Genomic DNA, 22,289 nt, shown 5'->3' with positions numbered 1-22,289 from the left:
ACGCTCATCTCATTTTTTGCATTTTCAGTAGAGACAGGGTTTCACCAAGATGGCCAGGCTGGTCTTGAATTCCTGACCTCAGGTGATCCGCCCATCTCGGTCTTCCAAGACGCTGCGATTACAGGCGTGAGCCACCGCACCGGCCAGAAGTGCCTACCTTTTGAAGGCTGAATAGTCTTCCATTGTGTGAAGGAACTGCAGTGTGCTTTTTCATTCATCTGTCCACGAACCCTTGGGTTGCTTCCACATTGTGGCTTTTGTGAATAATGCTGCTATGAATATGGGTGTACACAAATCTGTCTTCCACTCCTGGCTTGTAATTCTTTTTGGTGGGTACCCACAAATGCAACTGCGGCAACATCCGATCATTCTGTTTCTAATTTTTCCAGTAGACGTCATACTATTTTACCCGTTCCTTCACGGTTTTACATTCCCTCCGATCAGATTCGGTCATCCCTACTTCCCTCTAGTCTCACCAATGCCTGTTTGTTTATCATATCCATCCTAATGTGTGGTGTCACATTCTTGGTTTGATTTGCGCTTCCCTATGATGAGTGATTTTGAACATCATTTTAGTTGCTTATTGGCCATTGCGATATCTTCTTTAGGAACACGTCTACTCGAGTCTTCTGACCACTGTTGATGGGATGCTTTGGGTTTCTTGTTGTTTAGTTCTAGCTGTTCTTTATATATGATGGATATCAGCCTCTTTTCAGATATATGCTTTGCAAATATTTTTCCTAATCCATGGGTTATCTTTTCACTCAGTTCGCCGTGGTTTTTGCTGCACAAAAGTGTCTGTCATTTAGATGTAATCCAAGGAATGTAATTTTCTATTGTTGCCTATGCTTTTGGTGTCATATCCCAGAGAACATTGCCCAATCTGATGTCATGAAAGCATGGCCAATGTTTTCCTTTAGGCGAATGATTCTTTTAGAGCTTGGGGTGAGGTCTTTGATCCAGTTTGTGTTAATTTTTGCACCTGGTGTGACATAGGGTCCACCTTCATTCTTCTGCATGTGGAAATCAAGTTTCTCCAACACCATTTCTTGAAAAGGCTGTTTTTCCACCAATGAGCTTTCTTACCACTCATGTTAAAAATCATTTGAACATACAGGTACCAAGTTATTTCTGGGCTCCAAAATAAACAAACAACAACAGACAACAGATAAGGTTACAGCATGGCCTGGCGCGGTCGCTCACGCCTGTAATCCCAGCACTTTGGGAGGCCGAGGTGGGCGGATCACGTGAGGTCAGGAGTTGAAGACCAGCCTGACCGACAGGGAGAAACCCCCGTCTCTACTACAGGCGCATGCCTATAATCCCAGCTACTCGGGAGGTGGAGGCAGGAGAATCGCTTGAACACAGGAGGCAGAGGTTGCTGTGAGCCAAGATTGCACCATGACACTCCAGCCTGGGCAACAAGAGTGAAACTCCATCTCAAAACAAAAAACAAACAAACAAAAAAAACCAGCATGACTTCAAGAGCAGAAAGAGAAGAGCTTAAAAACCAGCATAATGAGAAAGTTAGGAAGTTTCTTACCAAAGCATCTGCAAATATTCAAGAACTAAAATTTTCACACTGTACTATCAGACACTAGAATTTACTTATTCCATCTTTCTGTATTTTGGGACCCAATTATCCACTTGTCTTCATTCCCCATCCCACCCCTTTTCTTCCTAGCGTCTGCTAACCACCTTTATACTTTCCACCTTCCTGAGATTCCTTTTCTGTGTAGTTGTGTGATGGAGTCTCCTTCTGTTGCCCAGATTGGAGTACACAGGCACAATCCGGGCTCACTGCAAGCTCCGCCTCCCTAGTTCAAGTGCTTCTTGGGCCTCAGCCCTCCGAGTAGCTGAGACTAGAGGCACGCGTCACCACGCCCGGCTAATTGTTTGTTTTTTCCGTAGAGACGGGGTTTCACCATGTTGGCCAAGCGGGTCTCGAACTCCTGGACTCAAGTGATCCGTGCGACTCGGCCTCCCAGAGTGCTGGGATTACAGGTCTGAGCCACCAAGCCTGGCCAAGGTTTCCTTTTTTCTTCCTACATAGAAGTGAGGATATGAAATATTTGACATTCTGTGCCTGGCTTCTTTCATTTAATATACAGACCTGCAATCTCATCCATTTTGTCTGCAGTGGAGAGGACTTTCTTCCTCTTTAGGCTGAATAATACTTCACTGGGTGTGTATACCACAGTTTCTTCATTGAAACAAATTTCTAAAGAGCAAATATTTTTAAAGTCTCGGAATGTGAAACTTCAGGGATACTGTGCCCATTTTATTCTTTTCTATTTCCCATCTTGTGTATATGCAAGTGTATAACAAAGCAGCAAGTGATGTGTGTATAAATCTATAACTTCAACAAATGTAAAATGTAAATGCTAAGTGGTGGCTGGGCGCGGTCGCTCATGCCTGTAATCTCAGTACTTTGGGAGGCAGAAGCGGGCGGATCACCTGAGGTCAGGAGTTCAAGACCAACCTGACCAAAATGGAGAAACACTGTCTCTACTAACAATACAAAAAAAAAAAAAAAAAGATAGCCAGGCATGGTAGCGCATGCCTGTAATCCCAGCTACTTGGAAGGCTGAGACAGGAGAATTGCTTGAATACGGGAGGCAGAGGTTGCAGTGAGCCGAGACTGTGCCATTGAACTCCAGCCTGGGCAACAAGAGTGAAACTCTGACTCAAAAAAAAAAAAAAAAAAAAAAAGACAATAAGGAAATAGAAAATGCGAAGTGGTAAGAAAAAACAGCATAATAAACATTTGTATGGTGTTGATGGACAATGCATTTGAAGATAATATTTGAAGAAATCATACTACAATTAATTTCTGTTCTTATTCATTGGAGCTTGATGCCTCTAAAAACTTCGTCATTGGAACTACCTCTGGTGCTTTAAAAGAAAAAAAAAAATCCACATACTCACACAGGTGCAAGGAAATCAGAATCTCAAGTTTTGAGGCCCAGGCCTCACCATGCGTAAGCTCCCCAGGTGATTTGACTCAAAGCCAAGATTGAGGAAGGGCGACATGGATCTCTACACAGAACCTGCCTAAATAGATTCTCTAGAAGCAGTTTATAAAGAAATTCCACATGAACTGTGGAAGAGGATATGAATTTGATGTACAGTATGTACTCACTTAACATCTTTGAAAGTCTCTTGGAAACTTCACCTTGAAGCAAAATTATGTATAGTGAAACCACTTATTTTTCATCAACAGTATAACTACACAACTTTGAACAACGAGTTGTGTTGGAGGACCTTCTGTACAATGTTTCCATAAAGTCAGTTTTCAGGGAATTCCAAAACGAAGTGAGGACTTCGTGTATATAAAGTGATGGTTGTGATTCCACCTGGATGACAAGGTTATTGCTCAGAGACTAAAAGAGGCCGCCTAGGTATAGAGGATTCTGTCATGAGGTTTCTGCTAAACCAAGGATCCCAGAATCCTCACCCATTCCAGTTAAAGGCATAACGAAGAAAGCAATATTCACAAAGGAAATGCGGAAAGGAATAAAAGCCATCAAGCCACAAAAATAATGTGACTAAGGGGCAGGATTTGCAGATATAGAGATTTAATGTGGTTACCCTTTCTCACTCACACAAGAAAAAGGATGGAACAGATCATGAGATTCGACTGTTCTGCTGTGCAGCCTCCGCAGGGCACTTTGTATGTCCCTGTTTCTCAGGCTGTAGATGAAAAGGTTCAGCATGAGGGTGACCACAGCGTACATCACTGATGCCACCACACCATTCCTGGGGGGTGGTGACACAGCTGAAGCCAGGTACATGCCAATGCCTGCTCCATAAAATCAGCAAACAGCCGCTAGGTGAGAGCCATAGGTGGAGAAGGCTTTATACTTCCCATCTGACGACGACATCCTTAGAATGGAGGGGAAAATTTTATAGTAAGACAAAAGGATCCCTGAAATGGGAAGAAAACCAAACATAGTACTATCAAAATATATGAATATGCTATTGATGACGCTGTCAGAACAAGCAAGTTTGAGAAGATGAGAGGGGTCACAGACAGAATTAGAGATTTCCACATTCTTGATGCTGGTGAATTGTAACACAATCCAACTGTGCAGCTGGGAATCCAACAGGCTAAGGAAAAAGGACACCAAAACGAAGAAGACACAGAGGTGAGGATTCACGATGACTGGGTAGTGCAGAGGGCAACAGATGCCTAGAAAGCAGTCATAGGCCATCACAGTCAGGAGCATGCCTTCTATACATGCAAAAAGGAGCAAGAAAGAAATCTGTGTCAGGCAGACTGCATGAGAGATGACTCTGCTATGCGCCAGCATGTCCACAATCATCTTGGGAACCGTGGCCGAGGTGAAACCGATGTCAGCCCAGCACATGTTGGAGAGGAAGAAGTACTTGGGGGTGTGGAGGGGGGAGTCAGAGCTGACAGCCAGGATGCTGAGCAGGTTCCTCAGCACCGTGACCAGATACATGGACAGGGACAGGGACAGCAAAGCGAGGACCGGCTGCAGTTCTGGATCCTCTGAGAGTCCCAGGAGGAGGAATTCTCAGACACCTGTGAGATTCTGTGGCCCTGTGTGTCTTGGACACCTTGAGAAGGAAAGAGGATTGGAAAAATAAAAGATAAAAACCAGCCCTTAATGCTGGATGCAAGCAATTCACAAGGAACATCTTCACACTTGCGGACCATACACCGCCAGCAATGTTTCTCCGTTGTGACAATTCCAAAAATCTCAGAATTATTACGTGATTTACTTTTTTGCTATATGAGGCTTTCAGTACATACTACTTTAGAGAAAAACCACGGAAGAATATTAGAAGACCAAAACTTCATATATAACAAATCCGTGATCTCCGTAAAATACGGCCCTACTCTTTTCAGAAAAAATACAATGCAATGAAAATGTCCTTCTCTCTTTCAGAAAAAGATCTCAGTCTAATTGAAAGAAATTAAGAAGCCGTGAAATACACTCTACTTTATTCTGACACCGTACTACAACTTCCATTGATGTAGAATATGTAAAAGGACGACACAAGAGCAAGGACCCCATTACCTGAAAACGAAATCGAAACTTATAGTTCTCAATCGGAAGACCTTTTCACATGCCTGTCACTTTTCATATTTATTATCATCCTTCAGTTTTCTGACATCATTTCTTTATAAAAGTACATGCACACTCAAAAATGGGAGCTGTGTTTCCAAATGAATAGAATCTATAACTCTTGGCCCAGCACCATGGCTCACACCTGTAATCCCAGCACTTTGGGCAGCCGAGGCTGATGGATCATCTGAGGTCAGGAGTTCCAGACCAGCCTGGCCAACGTGGTGAAACCCCGTCTCCAGTGCAAATAAAAAAAAAAATTAGCTGGGCGTGGTGGCGGGTAACCCTAGCTACTCGGCAGGCTGAAGCTGGAGAATCCCTTAGAACATGGAAGGCAGAGATTGGATACCCTGTGATAGGATTTTTGATATCCTAGGGAGATATTGCTCCTGACAATAGAGTGGGCGTACACCCTGTGATATTATTTGTAATATCCTAGAAAGATATTGCTCCTAATATCACGGTGGCTCTACACCCTGTGATCTTAATTGTAATATCCTACAGAGATCTTACTCCTTATAATACAGTGGGTGTACACCCTGTGATATTATTCATAATATATCACAGAGATATGACTCCTGATATCACAGTGAGTGTACACCATGTTTGTACACCCTGTGATCTTATTTGTAACAACTTAGAAAAATATTACAGCTAATATCAAAGTGGGTGTACACCCTGCGATGTTATTTATTATCTACTAGGTTAATATTACTCCTAATATCACATTGAGTGTACACCATGTGTGTACAGACTGTGAAATTATTCGTAATACCCTAGGAAGATATTTCTCCTCATATCACAGTGGGTGTACACCGTGAGAGATTTTTTTTTCTAATATCCAGCGGGGGAGAGGTTGATATTGCTTCCAATATCACAGAAGGAGTACACCCCCCTGTGATATTTTTCCTAATATCCAGGAAAGGAGAGGATGACATTATTCGCAATATCACTGGGGGTGTACCACCTCCCGCCGGGATATTGTTCTTAATATCCGGAGGTGGAGAGAATGAGCTTACTCCCAATAACACAGGGGGTGTACACCACCCCTGTTTGTAAACACCCCCTATGATATTGTTCCAAATGGCCTGTGAAATAGTAAACGTGACTCCCATTATCGCGGGGGGTGTTCAGCCCTGATGATATTGTTTTCTAACATCCAGGGAAAGAGAGTATGCGATTACTCCCAATATCGCAGGGGATGTACACCCTTTTGTGTTTTGTGCCCAATATCCAGGAAAATAGAGGATGATATTACTCCCAATATCGAAGTAATTGTACAGCACCCTTGTGATATTCTTCCTAATATCCAGAAAGGAAAAGAATGATATTACTCCCAACAGCGTAGGAAACGTATACCCGCGCTGTGATATCTTTCCCAGTATCCAGATGGGGAGAGGATTATATTACTTCCAATGTGGCAGGGTGTGTACACCCCCTCTGTGATGTCATTGCTAACATCCAGGTTTCGGGAGGACGACATTACTCCCAATATCGCAGGGAGAGTACATCCCCCCGTGACCTTGTTAGTCATTTCCTGGGTGGAGAGGATGATCTTACTCCCAATATCGCAGGGGGTGTATACCCCCCTGTGAAAATCTTCCTATATTCAGAGGGAGAGGGGATGATGTTACTCCCAGTACCTCAGGGGGTTTCTAGAGCCCTGTGATACTCTTCGTAATATCCACAGGGAGAGAGGATGATATTACTCCCAATATCACAGGGGGTGTATACCCCTCCTGTAATATTGTTCTGAATACCCTGGGAGGGAGAGGATATGGTTACGTTGAATATCACAGGGAATGTACACCCTCCCCCTCTGATACCCTTCCTAGTGTCCAGGGGAAGAGAGGAAAATTTCACTCCCAATATCACAGAGGTAGTACACCCCACCTGTGATGTTGTTCCCAATATGCAAGGGGGCAGAGGATGATACTACTCTCAATATCGCAGGGCTGTTCACATCCCCAGGGACATTTTTTCCTAATATCTAGGGCAGAGACATTTCTATGACAGCAAAGGTCGCAGGGTCTGTACATCCCTTCCTGATATTGTTCCTAATATCCAAGGGGGAAGAGGATGATATCAAATATGAAAGGGGGTGTACATCCCACACCCCTATGATATTGTTCTTAATAATCGTGAGCGGAGATGGTGATATTACTCCAAATATCGCAGGGGTTGTTCACAACCACCTGTGATATTGTTTCCGATATCCGGTGGGGTAGAAAATCATATTACTTCCAATATTGCGGGCGGTGTATACCCCACCTGAAATATGGCACCGAATATCCAAAGAGGGAGAGGATGGTATTCATACCAATATCGAAGTGTGTGTCCACGTCCCTTGTGATATGGTTTTTAGTATCCAGTGGGCGGGAGGATGATATGAGTCCCAACATCCCAGAGGGTGTATACTACTCCTGTGATATTGTTCCTAACCTCCATAGGGAAGAGGATGATATCACTCCCAATATCTCAGAAGTTGTATATTCCCCGTGATATTGTTCATCATATCCAGGGAGGCGCAGGATGAGATTCCATTGAAATTCACGACAGGCCTACACGCACAGTGTGATACTGTTCCTACTATCCAAGAAGGGAGAGGATGATATTACTCCCAATAAAGCAGTGGGTGTACATCACCCCTGTGTTGTTGTCTGTAACATCCGGGGCCGGGGGAGGAGGGGAGAGGATAACATTCCCTCCAATTTAGCAGGTGGTTTGACGCGCCTTGTGGTGTTGTTTTAAATATCCAGCGGGGAAGACAATAGTACTATTTTTGATAGTCCGATTCATCCGCTCCACCCTTCCGGAACTCTGAGGCCGGGAGGCAGCATGCAGGTTCCGTGTGATCCCCAATACCTTTGCCATCTTCTGTATCAAGGCAGCCGAAAACGCAGGCCCGTTGTCTGAACCGATACGTAAGCGCGGTCGAAATCTAGGCATCACATCTCGAAGAAGCACAGGGGTTACTTCACGAGCTTTCTCAGTTCGTGTTGGATAGGCCTCCACCCACCCAGAGTAGGTACGCCCAAGAACTGGTACATACTTGTTACCTCCACACTTTGGCATCTCTGTGAAGTCTACCTAGAGACCTTCAAAGGGGGCTGCTCCATAAGCTCGTATGCCGGGCGGAACAGCTGGACCTTGCCTCGCATCATGCTGTCGGCAGGTAACACACCGCTGCCTCACCGTTTTGGCAAGGGCTGACAAAGGCGAGATGTAGAAATACCGGCCTAACAACTTTTCCAGTGACTCCTGACCTCGATGGGTGGTTTCTTGCAAAGCCAGTACAACTGCAGCTCCTAGCAGCTGTGGCACAGCTACTCTCCCATCTGGTAACCGAATCCATCCTTCCTCCATCACTTGTCCTTCCCTCTACCTGGAGAAAGTCCTTTTCTTCTTTAGAAGAAGGAGGGCCAAGATCAGGTGCTTGAGGGAGCACTGATGCCCAAAAGGGGGCAGATGCTGCTTTTCTAGCCTCTGAGTCAGCGCGGGAGTTCCCCAAACCCAGCAAGGTGGAAGCTCGCTGGTGTCCTCTGCAATGCCTAACTGTCACCTTGTGGGGTTTCCATACTGCTTCTAATGATTACAAGATTTCTTCTTGATATTTTCTGTCTTTTCCCCCAGAGTTCAATAGGCCCTTTTCTTTCTATCAAGCTCCATGCACTTGAAGGGTTAAAAAGACATACCGAGAATCAGTGTAAATGTTGACAGTCTCACCCTCACTGAGTTCTAAAGCCCCAGTGAAAGCAATGAGTTCAGCTTTCTGGGCTGAAGTGGCCTGGGGCAACGATCTGGCTTCAACAACCGTGTCCAGGGTTATCACTGCATACCTTGCACCTCTCTTTCCTTGGGGGTTGAAGAAGCTGCTCCCATCTACGTATAGTTTCCAGTCTACTGATGCCCAAGGCTGGTCCCGGAGATCAGGTCTGCTAGAGTCAATTGAGTCCAACACTTCTACACAATCAGGCTCAACAGGGCTCTCTGATACCGGCAGCAAGGTGGCGGGGTGTAGGGTTTTGCAAACTTCAATGGTTATACGGGGACTTTCACAGAGCAAAGTTTGGTACTTGGTCAGTCTGGCATTCGTTAGCCAATGATGTTCTTTAGTATTCATTGAAAGTCACCACAGCACGGGAGGCCTTTATGTTCAGGTTTCGCCCAAGAGTCAGCTTTTTTGCTTCTTGTACTAGCAGGGCAGTTGCTGCCAAGGCCCTCCAACAGGGGGGCCATCCTTTAGAAATCCCGTCTAGTTGTTGAGAGAGGTAGGCCACCGGCCTCAGCCAGGGCCCCACAGTTTGGATTCAAAGTCCAGCTGCCATCTTTTCTCTCTCTGATGCATACAATGGAAAAGGCTTTGTCAGATCGGGTAACCTCAGGGCTGGGGCTGCCAGAAGTTTTTCCTTTAACTCATGAAAGACTTGCTGTTGTTGGGATCCACATTCCAAAGTTTCCCGGTCCCCGCCCCCTTCGTGACCTCATACAAAAACTTGGCTAATACTGCAAAGTTTGGGATCCACTGTCTACAAAGCCCCACAGCTCCTAAGAATTCTCTCACCTGCTTTGTGCTCTTAGGCTCCGCTAGATGGCAAATGACCTGCTTTCTTTCTGATCCTGGGCTGCGTTCCGACCCCTGTCGGATAGTAAATCCCAAGTAACGTACCTGCTGTCGGCAGATCTGAGCTTCCTTCTTGGACACCTTCTACCCACAGTCCTCCAGGTGCTGGTGTAGGGCATCTGTTCCCTTGGCACACCCGACTTCCGTGGGGTGTCCCAGCAGAAGGTCATCAACCTACTGGAGCAACACGCAGCCTAGGTCTCTGCTGGGAAACTTCTGGAGGTCTCGAGCCCATGCCTCCCCGAAGATGGTGGGGGAGTTCTTGAACCCTTGGGGAAGTCCGGTCCAAGTGTACTGAGTAGTGACACGTGACTCCGGATCTTCCCACTGAAAGGCAAACAACTGCTGCCTCTTAGGGGCTAATCTGATAGGAAAGAAAGTGTCTTTCAGGTCCAAGCAGGTGAACCAGCTGTCCTCAGCTGGCGGCAACCACAACAATGTGGACGAGTTAGGTACTTTTGGATGTAAAGTCAGTGTGGCTTGATGAAGCAAGCGCAAATCCTGTACCGGCCGGTAGTCCTTGGTCCGTGGCTTGGGAACAGGCAGGAGGGGAGTGTTCCATGGACACTGACAAGGAACAATCATTCCAAAAGTTCTTAGGTGCTTGAGACGGACCTGGATACCTTGAAGGGATTCTCTGGGTACGGGCTCCTGTTTTTGCCTCACCGGCTGGACCCCAGTCTTAACTGGCCAATCCCAGAGGGTTCTCTTCTGCCCGTACTCTTGGCCACTGCTTAGCCAGAGCTGGTCTTCTCTCTTGGCCCGGCTCAGTTCAGAAAAGTCTCCATTCCTCCTCTCGGGGGACCATAAGCGTCATAATGACTCCCATTCCTGGTAACTTTAGCAGCGAAGAGCCGTGCTCTGTGAAAGAGGGAGTGGCTGTGAGCTTGCTGAGCAAGTCCCTTCCCGAAAAGGTCAAGAGACAGTCAGGCATGTACCAAAACTGATGAATGACTTTATGTCCTCCTACACTACAAGTCCGAGGCAAGCAGAAAGCTTGCTTTGCTGAAACACCCGTGGCTCCGTTGACCTCAATAGTCTTCTTGGATTAGGGGGCGACCGGGGCGGTTACTAGCGAATGTTCAGCACCGCTATCTACAAGAAAGTCAATTCTCCACCCCCGACTGTCATTCTGACCAGAAGTCAGAATGGGGACGCTTGAGCCCGGTCTCCCTCAGTCCAAGAACCCTTCTTCCAGGTTGAGCACGGCCCCTTCCTCCTTTTCCGGGGCCTCATGCTCTGAGTCACCTTGTTTTCTTTTCAGCTCAGGGCATTTGTTCTTCCACTGTCCTATTTCTTTACAATCAGCACACTTGTTACGCTGCAAACTCTGACAGCCAAGCTGAGTTTCTTTCCCAGGGCCCCCCTTCCCTTGCCTCTTTGGGGGGGCCCCTCTGATTGCTGAAGCTGACAAACAGGTCGGCGTGTCGCCGGGCCTGACTTCCATTCTCTCTGCGGTTTTCCTTACGGCTTACTGCATCCCTGTTTACAAACACCTGGCTAGCTATTTCTAGTAATTGGGATGGATTCATGCCTGCAAGCCCAGTCTGTTTCTGCAGTTTTCTTCTCATGTCTTCTGAGCTTTGATGGACTAAAGCCATGTGAATCATGCGCTGCTTTTCAGGACTATCGGGATCAAAGGGAGTATACATATGATAGGCCTCACACATTCTCTCGTAGAATTGTGCTGGACATTCTTCTTTTCCCTGAATGACTTCAGAGAGCTTGTTAACGTTTGTGGCCTTCTGAGCTCCCCTCATTAATCCTTCGAACAGAGCTTCCCTGTCTCGGTTTAGCCTTTGCATATCCTCTCTTTCATGTGGGTCCAACTGGGGGTCGGTTCCGGGCAACTGGGTCCTTCCATACTATTGGGGGTTTTGATAATCAGCTGCTGCATGTTACTCTAGCCACGTAGTTGCTGCTTGGAGGACTCTCCGCCTTTCTTCGCTGTTAAAGAGGAAAATGAGTAACTGGGGCCAATCAGCCCAGGTGTGGTTGTGGGTATGGAAAACAGTTTGGAGCAAATCAATTAGGGCTTGTGGCTTCTTGGTATAGGGCGGTGAACTGTTTTTGCAGTTGAGAAGGTCGACGCAGGTCAAGGGCTGGTACCCAAAAACACGGCTCTCCACCACATGAGCATTTTCATTTATCCCAGTCTACCGCTGCTCCCTCAGGGGCATTTGTGTCCCCGTTTTGGGTCGTAAACGAGCTGCCGAGGAAGGGGTGGAATGACGCAATGCTACTTACCGCAATTAATAATATCAATTATTAATTGACACTAATAATTATCAATATTAATATCCCATAATATAATTTTTAAAATCAATACCGATACTAATGATAATTAATATTAAATAGTTATACTAACGATAACAATACATGATTAATATTAATGATTAATGATGCCTGATATTAATAACTGATATTGATCTTATTCATTAGAGAACAGTAATATTAGCTCCTAATAATTAATATTAATATTAATAATCTGAAAACTTTTTATTAGCAATTATTTCTTAATATTAATATTAATATCGGCCATTCATATTCATGTTCATAAAAAATAAGGGATAATTCACACTAATATTACTCCCTAATACCTCAGTGGGTGTACACCCACCTGTGATATTTCTCCTAATGTTCAGGGAGGGAGAGAGCATGATATTACGTTCAATATCGCAGTAGGTGTACACCCAGCCGGTGATATTGATCCGAATATAATCTTCAGGGGGTGGAGTATGACATTACTCCCAATATAGCACTGGGTGTGCATACACCCGGTGATTTTCTTCCTAATATTCACGGAAGAAGAGAATGCTATTACTCCCAACATCGTAGGAAGGGTACACCCCCGTGTGAGATGGTCCTTAATAATATTCCAAGGCGGAGGGGGTGATATGACTACATATATGGCAGAAAGTGGACACCCCCAGGGATATTGTTCCCACAATCCTGGAGGGAAGAGGATGATATTACTTTCAGTATCACAGAAGGTGAACACGCCCACACTGATATTGTTTCTAATTGAAACGTGGGAGAGGAGGATATGACACGCGATATCCCAGGGAGTAGAAACACCGCTGTGATACTTCTCTTAATATTCAGGGAGGAAGAGGATGATATGACTCCCAATACGGACGGCTGTACAACCTCTGTACACCGGGGTGTACACTGGTGGGTGAAACAGTTCATAAACTCCAGAGCGCGAGACGATATTACTCACAATATGATAAACAGGATGTGAGTCCACCGCGGATCCTAAAAAACAGGGTGTCCAGAGGGGCTGGCATTTACACTCCGCATCGCGGGGCGTGCCTCAACGCCTGCGATGGGAGTCCTAAGAGCCAGGGGGGTAAGAGGGGCGTGCTCTTAATCCCCTCATCGATGGGCGTGCCTCACACCACAGAGATGGGGGTTCTAAGAGCCAGGCGGAAAAGAGGGGCTGGCTCTTACTACAGGCATTGCGGGGCGTACCTAACCCCCCTGCGATGGGGATCCTAAGAGCCAGGGGGGCAAGAGGGGCTGACTATTGCACCTCGCATCGCGGGGCGTGCCTCACCCCCCTGCGATGGGATTCTTAAGAGCCAGGGAGGCATGCGAGGTTGCAGGAGACAGTGGCTGTCCTCTCTCTCAACTGCAAGAGGCTTTCCTCTTTCACTAATCCACCTCAGCAGAGAACCTTCACGGGTGTCAGGCTGGGGGCGAGTCAGGTTTTTCCCATTCTCCGCGGCCATATTTCAGACTGTCACATGGGGAGAAACCTTGGACAATACCCTGCTTTCAGGGGCAGAGGTCCCTGTGGCTTTCCACGGTGCATTGTGCCCCTGGTTTATTGAGACTAGGGAATGGCAATGACTTTTACCAAGTATACTGCTCGTAAACATTTGGTTAACAAGGCACGCCCTGCACAGCCCTAGATCCCTTAAGCCTCGATGTTATACAACACAGGTTTTTGTGAGCTCCAAGTTGGGTCAAAGGGGCCGCGGCAAAGCTACAAATGATCAACATCTCAGCAAAGCAATTGTTTAAAGTACAGGTCTTTTTCAAAATGGAGTCTCTTATGTCTTCCCCTTCTACATAGACACAGTGACAGTCTGATCTCCCTTTCTTTACCCTACATCCAAGGGCTTGAACATTTCTTGACTTGTTGGCAATCCAAATCGTTATGTCTCCGAAACAGAGTTGACTGAGGGGACCGCAGGGCTGGGCAGGACCTTTGACTTCGTATACAACCACAGGAGCAAGAAAACCTCAGCCCCACTCTACCAACACGCACCTAGTAAAATTCCGCCAACCGAATCTCACCCACGCTAACACGTGGGGAGCGTTGCTTGCACCACGAGTCCCCATTTGGCTCAACCGCCGATGCCAAGTGTGTGGTTCCAGTTGCGACGGCCCCCCGTGAAGTGGCTTCCGGATGTGCGAATGAACCAGGCAGAGTTTCACTGGCCAAATAGACCCCAGCAAAGCTGAAGTCAACTCCCACATTTGGGATGTACTTCAGAGGTAAAACATTCATCCCGTCTTCTTTCCGGATGTCTGACACCGTGGTTCTCCCCCTGATCCTAAGAGTAGCTGAGGTAGAGACTCACTGAAAGATCTAGGCAGGGAGATCCCATCATGCACAGGCTCTCTCCATTCTCTGACCTGGGAACAACTCTGAGCAGGATTCCACATCTAGGGGGCCTCGGAACTGAGCGGGATTTTCTGAGACACACCAAATGGCTGCTCCCTTTCCGCCGCTGTTGAGGGTCGTTATCTGGATTATCCAGATCACCTAGAAAGTATCCGTATCCAGAATCAATAAGATCAACTCTCTGCTCCTCTGACAGCAGAAGGAGCAGGACCATAAGGAACCAAAGAGCGTGGAAGGAAACGATGTGACAGGAAAGCTCAGAGAACGGCCACAGGGGGTCGTCAGCAGGCCTTCCAACCTGAATCATGAATAATTAATGAAGCGCAAATCAAAGGGGACTCGAGTTTCAGCAGGAGCAATTCATCCAACGGGAAATCGCCGGAGGGCCAACACGATTGAGAGACTGGGAGCCGGGTGCAGTGTCAAAGGGGACGCGACTGGTTCCAAAGCTCAAGAACACCATGGGGTCACTTGGGCTACGTGAGAAAATGCCCCAGTGTGCTGGTTCATCATTCCGACTCCTGCCTGTCTCTTCCCGTCCAAGGAACATGGACCCTAAGTCGTGCAGCTAGCTGCAGATGACCATGGGCAGAATTAGGGGCCGTGGCACAAAAGTTCACCGACACGGGAGTTCCACAGAAGGTGCGGTGGATCTTCGCAAATCCAGAGACATGGCAATGGGACCCAGGGAATTAGAGCCTCACAGGCGTCCGGGAGACTTTTCAGGCATAATGCCTGGAGTCGCAAGACGAGCTGAAAAAGGAGCCAGGCACTGAAGGACAAAGCGTTGTTGACTTTCCTCATCTGTGTTTCCCAGTGCGGTCCAATTCACGGTGGTTTCCAAGCGCCTCCTGGAGGAGAAAACACATGAGGGTGCGGTCAGGGTTCTCTGCTGACAGACTTACCTTGGGGAAGAAAGAGAAGCTCTGAAGATGGATCATGGCCGTGACTGCACGTCAAGGAGAATCTCCTTGATGACACTGAGGCCCACGTCGAGATAGACTAAATGTGGTCCAATTAAAAGGTGTCTATTTTACCACATTTTTTAAAACAAAACAAAACAAAACAAAACAAAACAAAAAGATGGAAAAGAAGACAGGGGTACAGGCACCAGTGTTACATGTCTGACGGGGAGCATCTATTCTTCAAAGCTTGCAGCTGTACACGTAGGTTTTAGAATGTCTGTCAGCAGTGGACATGATCTTAGAGTGGGCTGTGCAGATAGACCTTTCCAGGTCACGTAATTGGATTAAGTTAATTGCAATGAAGGTACAGGTAACTGATTAGGTTAGGGTACGTTCCACGTCAGGTGACCAGAGACAGTATAAAAGGCAGCCTGGAAAGCAGAGGTCCCTCTCCGCCCCTTCCTCCGTCGTCCTGGATGCTGCATCGCTTCCAGCGGGGCTGCTCCAGCACCTGCCCATCTCAGCGCCAGCCGGGGAAAGCAAGTAGACGTGTAATTTCAGGTTAGTTTCACTGAACTATTGTTTTTTTCACGCAATCCCTGAGGGGTGTGGGGGTGGGGGGAAGAGACACAGGAGGCAGAAAGAAACCGATCACACTGGGGCTTGCTGGTGGGGAAGGATGTGTTCTCGTTACTAGTAATTCTTGCAACAGAAAACGAGAAAACATATCCGTCTCCACGTGTGGGATAAGACCAAGATGGGAATGCGAAAAGAAATGTACTGCAGCATGCTGAATTGGTGGGTAAATGGAAAAAGGACTTTGGAAAAAAGGGTGGTTTGCCCTTCAGCCGTGTAAGACGTCGATACGATGTGGCACTTGTTCCCCGTTTGTTCAGATGAATTCGTGTGGTATGCGTAAAATACCAGAAAAAATAAATAAGCAAAGAGGGGCTGGAGCTAAAGCCAAAAGGTAGAACAGGAAAGACCATCACCTGCTAGTGTGGTAGAGAGGAAGGTAACTTCTCTCTATGAATTTGTGCTTGGAAGTTGCCTAATGAAATGGCCAGAGTAGCGATTCAAGTTGTCACAGGAAGCATCCCATATCCCTGACTTCAAACAGACCTGCCAAAGGGTGGCGCAAGCCATGCCCTGTGTCTTCGATCATTCTGTCCGTCAAGGGAGATAGAATCACCGTGTCTTCTACCGGAGTGAATCGTGAGAGACCTAAGTCCAGTCTCCAGAATCAGTTGCTTGTTTGGGGTTGAAAGCTCAACTCCCCATACCTAGGCCACGGGCCCTGTGGCAGGTGCGGTTTACTCTTGGACTAGGTAGTCATGGCAGAGGAACACACAGTATCCGAGGATGCACACAGCACATTGTGTTCTACAGATTTGACCGACTGGTGGTGAGGTCTCCTCATGACCACACCGGCAGGGAGTTAGCAGGTGGCTTCCTGTGGGTGTGTGAATATCCAATGTGCTTAACCATCGACATGTGTGTGTTTGTGTGTGTTTCAGGTGACCCAACAGTCAACCCCTGAAAAAGGCGGTCACAAAACCCCCAGGCGACGAAGATGATGGCACGTCGGGACCCCAAATCTTGGGCCGAGAGACTGGTGAGAGCCCAGACCCTCCAGAAGCAGCGGAGGGCCCCAGTTGGGCCAAGGGCTCCCCCGCCCAGTGAAGAAGATCCCAGGGTAAGTCTAGCCCTGGATCTCTTGGGTATCGGGGTGGGGGTGGGGACGGGGGGAGGGGGTGTCACACGGTCCTCAGAGACTGGGTTGGATTCCAAAGAGCTCTGTCACCACCACCCAGGTTGCTTTTCCCATCCAAGGTGGGCGTGGCTTGGGACCTTCTCCCCGGCCCGATAGGTCCCTTGAGAGACTCTTGGGGGCAACCTCCCTTTCTACTTAGAGTCCTGTGTAGCCACGTTCGACTGTGTTGTTGACTTCGGGTTCACCGTCGTGCCCCTTGGAACCTTGAGTCCTTCCTTTCAGAGTTCCTCCGTCACGTGGGCTTTGGGAGGGAACATCGTATCCGAACTCTCCCAGCACTTAACGGCCCCCATGCCGGTGTCCCCTCTTTGGAATCCTTATTCAGCTCTGAATTCACAATCCGTCCCAATGTGGACGTGGGATCGCTGCCTGTGGCTTCAGCTCACTCACCGACATCACTTCCTTTCCACCCACAGCTCAAGTGCAAAAACTGCGGGGCCTTTGGCCACACGGCCAGAAGTACCAGGTGCCCCATGAAGTGCTGGAAGGCAGCCCTGGTTCCAGAGACCTTGGGGAAAAAGGAAGGGAAGGAAAACCTGAAACCATGGAAGCCCCAGGTTGAAGCCAACCCGGGGCCCTTGAACAAGGATAAGGGAGAGAAGGAAGAGAGACCAAGGTGAGCAGTGGGAGGGGTTTTCACCACTCTTAGGGTACTGCCTCCTAAGGACATGGTGTCTCTGCACCTGCACACCGTGTGCCTTTCCGTCTCCGGGCCAGGGAAGGAACGCTGCAGAGAAATAGGCCGGAGCTCCGTGTCCTCCGGGGTTCCACACCCAGGAGCTCCTTTGGCTCTGGGAGATTCAGGGACGGGGAGAGGCGGGGGCGCTTCGTGCACGTTCCCCACGACAGGGGGAAAAGCGATGGAATCCAAATCACAGTCCTTAGTTGGGAAGCCTAGAGGGCCACCTGGGGGACGGGAAGGTTGGCACGTGAGGGAAGGTGCAGAGGCGGAAAGGGCACCAGATGTCCATTTCTGTATCACAAAACACGGAACGGGGCTGGGCCCCACACAGGGTTCTCCCTGTCTCCTGGGGAAAACCAGGGGGCACGGCCTGACCTTTTTCTGTTCTGCAGGCCACAAGACCCGCAGAGGAAGGCTCTCCTCCACATGTTTTCTGGGAAACCTCCAGAGAAGCCGCTGCCGAATCGAAAAGGATCCACGGAATCTTCTGATTATCTGAGGGTGAGTGTCACCCCGGGCCCCTGGTCCTTTTCTCCTCTAGGTCACCCTGGTTGATTTCCTTTCAGCTTCCCGTCTGCGGGAGGAAATCGGGGAACCCCTCTTTCTTGCCTTCTTGGGGTCAGGGACTCCACGATCCTTCCAGGTCAATTTGATTCCAGGCCAAGGCATCTGAAGATGCCGTATTTCCTGTTGCTTTCTTTCTGTCCAATTATGGCAAGCCTGCCAACAACATATTCCTAGCGGCATGAGGAAATTAGTCCCTCAGAGGCCCCAAACGTGGAGAAGGCTAAACCCAGGAACATGCATGTGTTCAGAGAAGACGTCCTGAGTACCCTTGAGCCACCAACCTGCCTTCGGAAGGGCATCAGTCCGTTCCACTTCATGGAAGGCTGAGTGGAGGCGCTTTGATCCAGTTAATGCCCAAGACGCGATCTTTTGAACAATGGTGTGCTTAGATCAGCTACACATAGCTCGAGAGCGCATCTTTCATGTGTCTTGTCCTGATCAGCACTCAGGTGGAGGGTCTGTCCCTACTTCCAAGGACCGCCTGTCGATACTGTACTAAGAATTTCATGGCGTGTGCACCTTGTCTTTGGATGTGCTTGATTTTCACGTTGGCTCCATGCGGAGGAACTTCTAACCTGTGTTGTTTCCTCTCTTTCAGGTTGCAAGCGGGCCAATGCCGGTCCACACAACCAGTAAGAGGCCGCGCCTGGGCCCTGTCCTCGCTGATCGCTCAGCTACCGAAAGGTCTGACAGGGGCTCCGTCTTGGCTTCGCCGTCTCCCCTCAGAAAAGCCAGTCTGAGCTCCTCCTCAAGTCTTGGACCAAAGGAAAGACAGACAGGGGCTGCGGCCGACATCCCTCAGCCTGCAGTCAGGCAGCAGGGCCCCGAGCCTCTCCTCGTGGTGAAGCCGACACACAGCAGCCCTGAGGGTGGCTGCCGAGAAGTTCCCCAGGCTGCCTCCAAAACCCACGGCCTGCTCCAGGCCATCAGACCCCAGGCACAGGACAAACGTCCTGCGGTGACCTCACAGCCCTGCCCGCCAGCCGCCACACACAGCTTGGGCCTAGGCTCCAATCTCAGCTTCGGGCCAGGAGCCAAGAGACCTGCCCAGGCTCGGATTCAGGCTTGCCTGAACTTCCCCAAGAAACCGAGACTGGGTCCCTTCCAGATCCCCGAAAGCGCCATCCAGGGAGGTGAGCTGGGGGCCCCGGAGAATCTCCAACCTCCGCCAGCCGCAACCGAACTTGGACCAAGTACGTCGCCCCAGATGGGCAGGAGGACACCCGCCCAGGTGCCCAGCGTCGACCGGCAGCCTCCGCACAGCAGACCTTGCCTGCCTACTGCCCAGGCCTGCACCATGTCCCATCACCCAGCGGCCAGCCATGATGGGGCCCAGCCTCTCAGAGTGCTCTTCCGGAGACTGGAAAACGGACGCTGGAGCTCCAGCCTCCTGGCGGCCCCCTCATTTCACTCTCCTGAGAAGCCGGGAGCCTTCCTCGCTCAGAGCCCTCATGTGTCAGAGAAGTCTGAGGGTCCCCGTGTTCGTGTCCCACCGAGCGTCCTCTATGAGGACCTTCAGGTTTCCTCCTCCTCAGAGGACAGCGATTCTGACCTGGAGTGAGACTGCAGGTGGCAGGGGCTCCTTGGCCTCCAGCTCCCGTGACTTGGAGGGGACTGTGGGACTGAGGAGTGCAGAGCAGAGAGCAGACTCTGTGCGGTGACTCCGAAGCTCCCCGGCTGTGGCGCTTCTGTGGATGTGGGAGCCCAGGCCAGGCAGGGAGCAGATGCAGGGACTCTGCCTCATTGAATTCTGGTGAGGGACGTTGTAGTTCGCGTGGTTCTCCGGAAACGCGCCAGGAAAAGCTTCCGTGCCAGAGATTCGTTGCCTCAGAAACTGCGTGACGCGCAGGAGTCAGACTTCCGCTGGGACGTCAATAGGAAACTGGGGAATTACTGTGTATTTGCTCTCTAGATGACTGAATAAGGGAAAAGTTAAGGAACCCTGAGAGGTGCAGCCCTTCCGCTGTGCCCCGCCCTGAGAGCAGTGTTTCGGACGCTGGGAAGCGTGCTGTGCAGAGCGCTCTCGGGGTCTTTCCTCAGCCTCGAAAACTGGGCTGTGGAATGCCTTTGTACATGTGTGTGTTTAATTGGTTTTGAAGTGAATAAAATTCTCAAAAAGATGACATATTGTCTTTTGACTCTCATTCCGTGTTTGTGTTTAACTGATTTTCCGAGTGAAGGGGTGGCCTGCCACTCCACACCTGTGGCTGTTTCTAGTCGGGTGGGATGAGAGACGGAGAGAAGAAATAAGACACAGAGACAAAGTATAGGGAGACAACAGTGGGTCCAGGGGACCGGCACTCAGCACACCAAGGACCTGCACCGGCACCGGCCTCTGAGTTCCCTCAGTTTTTATTGATTATGATTTTCATTATTTCAGCAAAAAGGAATGTGGTAGGAGAGCAGGGTGATAATAAGGAGAAGGTCAACAAAAACAAACAAACAAACAAACAAACAAACAAACAAACAAAATACACACACGTGAGCCAAAGAATCTATATCATTACTAAGTTCAAGGGAAGGTACTATGCCTGGACGTGCACGTAGGCCAGATTTATGTTTCTCTCCACCCAAACATCTCAGCGGAGTAAAGAATAACAAGGCAGCATTACTGCCAACACGTCTCGCCTCCCGCCACAGGTCAGCTTTTCTCCGAGCTCAGAGTTGAACAAATGTACGATCGGGCTTTACACCGTGACATTCAGTTCCCAGGGGCAAGCAGGAGACAGTGGCCTTCCTGCATCTCAACTGCAAGAGGCTTTCCTCTTTGACTAATCCACCTCAGCACAGACCCATTACGGGTGTCAGGCTGGGGGACAGTCAGGTCTTTCCCATCCCACGAGGCCATATTTCAGACTGTCACATGGGGAGAAACCTTGGACAATACCCTGCTTTCAAGGGCAGAAGTCCCTGTGGCTTTCCACGGTGCATTGTGCCCCTGGTTTATTGAGACTAGAGAATGGCAATGACTTTTACCAAGTATACTGCTCGTAAACATTTGGTTAACAAGGCACGCCCTGCACAGACCTAGATCCCTTAAGCCTCGATGTTATACAACACAGGTTTTTGTGAGCTCCAAGTTGGGTCAAAGGGGCCGCGGCAAAGCTACAAATGATCAACATCTCAGCAAAGCAATTGTTTAAAGTACAGGTCTTTTTCAAAATGGAGTCTCTTATGTCTTCCCCTTCTACATAGACACAGTGACAGTCTGATCTCCCTTTCTTTACCCTACATCCAAGGGCTTGAACATTTCTTGACTTGTTGGCAATCCGAATCGTTATGTCTCCGAAACAGAGTTGACTGAGGGGACCGCAGGGCTGGGCAGGACCTTTGACTTCGTATACAACCACAGGAGCAAGAAAACCTCAGCCCCACTCTACCAACACGCACCTAGTAAAATTCCGCCAACCGAATCTCACCCACGCTAACACGTGGGGAGCGTTGCTTGCACCACGAGTCCCCATTTGGCTCAACCGCCGATGCCAAGTGTGTGGTTCCAGTTGCGACGGCCCCCCGTGAAGTGGCTTCCGGATGTGCGAATGAACCAGGCAGAGTTTCACTGGCCAAATAGACCCCAGCAAAGCTGAAGTCAACTCCCACATTTGGGATGTACTTCAGAGGTAAAACATTCATCCCGTCTTCTTTCCGGATGTCTGACACCGTGGTTCTCCCCCTGATCCTAAGAGTAGCTGAGGTAGAGACTCACTGAAAGATCTAGGCAGGGAGATCCCATCATGCACAGGCTCTCTCCATTCTCTGACCTGGGAACAACTCTGAGCAGGATTCCACATCTAGGGGGCCTCGGAACTGAGCGGGATTTTCTGAGACACACCAAATGGCTGCTCCCTTTCCGCCGCTGTTGAGGGTCGTTATCTGGATTATCCAGATCACCTAGAAAGTATCCGTATCCAGAATCAATAAGATCAACTCTCTGCTCCTCTGACAGCAGAAGGAGCAGGACCATAAGGAACCAAAGAGCGTGGAAGGAAACGATGTGACAGGAAA

At 48.9% G+C, this 22,289-nt stretch overlaps 2 protein-coding genes across 2 annotated transcripts; one reads left to right on the top strand and one right to left on the bottom strand.

The window, feature by feature from the left end:
• Positions 1-3,613: 3,613 nt before the first annotated feature.
• On the bottom strand, positions 3,614-6,612 carry LOC129395888 (olfactory receptor 7E24-like). Its single transcript, XM_055107321.2, has 2 exons — positions 6,456-6,612; positions 3,614-4,516 (listed from the first exon to the last, which is right to left on the bottom strand). Exons 1-2 carry the CDS (start codon positions 6,577-6,579, stop codon positions 3,816-3,818), a joined length of 825 nt encoding a protein of 274 aa, XP_054963296.1. The 5' UTR covers positions 6,580-6,612; the 3' UTR covers positions 3,614-3,815.
• A 10,222-nt stretch (positions 6,613-16,834) lies between these two features.
• LOC129395889 (protein FAM90A15-like) lies at positions 16,835-19,845 on the top strand. The gene is made up of 4 exons (XM_055107322.1): positions 16,835-16,957; positions 17,452-17,651; positions 18,110-18,218; positions 18,883-19,845. The coding sequence occupies exons 1-4, from the start codon at positions 16,835-16,837 to the stop codon at positions 19,843-19,845; spliced, it is 1,395 nt and encodes a 464-aa protein (XP_054963297.1).
• The last annotated feature ends 2,444 nt before the right edge of the window (positions 19,846-22,289 follow it).

The sequence above is a fragment of the Pan paniscus genome, chromosome 7, assembly GCF_029289425.2.
Source record: "Pan paniscus chromosome 7, NHGRI_mPanPan1-v2.0_pri, whole genome shotgun sequence".
NCBI lineage: Eukaryota > Metazoa > Chordata > Mammalia > Primates > Hominidae > Pan > Pan paniscus.
Note: the sequence above shows the minus strand (reverse complement) of the source record. Positions and strands in the feature narration are given on the sequence as shown.

What these genes read in the sequence shown, in the direction of transcription:
- LOC129395888 (XM_055107321.2), bottom strand. Translation starts at nt 6,579, where the DNA reads ATGTCGTCCTCCCGAAACCTGGATGTTAGCAATGACATCACAGAGGGG. An exon ending in GGAAAGATATCACAGCGCGG is followed by an intron (nt 4,517 to 6,455) that starts GTATACGTTTCC and finishes TGGGACTCTCAG; the next exon opens with AGGATCCAGAACTGCAGCCG.
- LOC129395889 (XM_055107322.1), top strand. Translation starts at nt 16,835, where the DNA reads ATGATGGCACGTCGGGACCCCAAATCTTGGGCCGAGAGACTGGTGAGA. An exon ending in CCAGTGAAGAAGATCCCAGG is followed by an intron (nt 16,958 to 17,451) that starts GTAAGTCTAGCC and finishes TTCCACCCACAG; the next exon opens with CTCAAGTGCAAAAACTGCGG. An exon ending in GAGAAGGAAGAGAGACCAAG is followed by an intron (nt 17,652 to 18,109) that starts GTGAGCAGTGGG and finishes TCTGTTCTGCAG; the next exon opens with GCCACAAGACCCGCAGAGGA.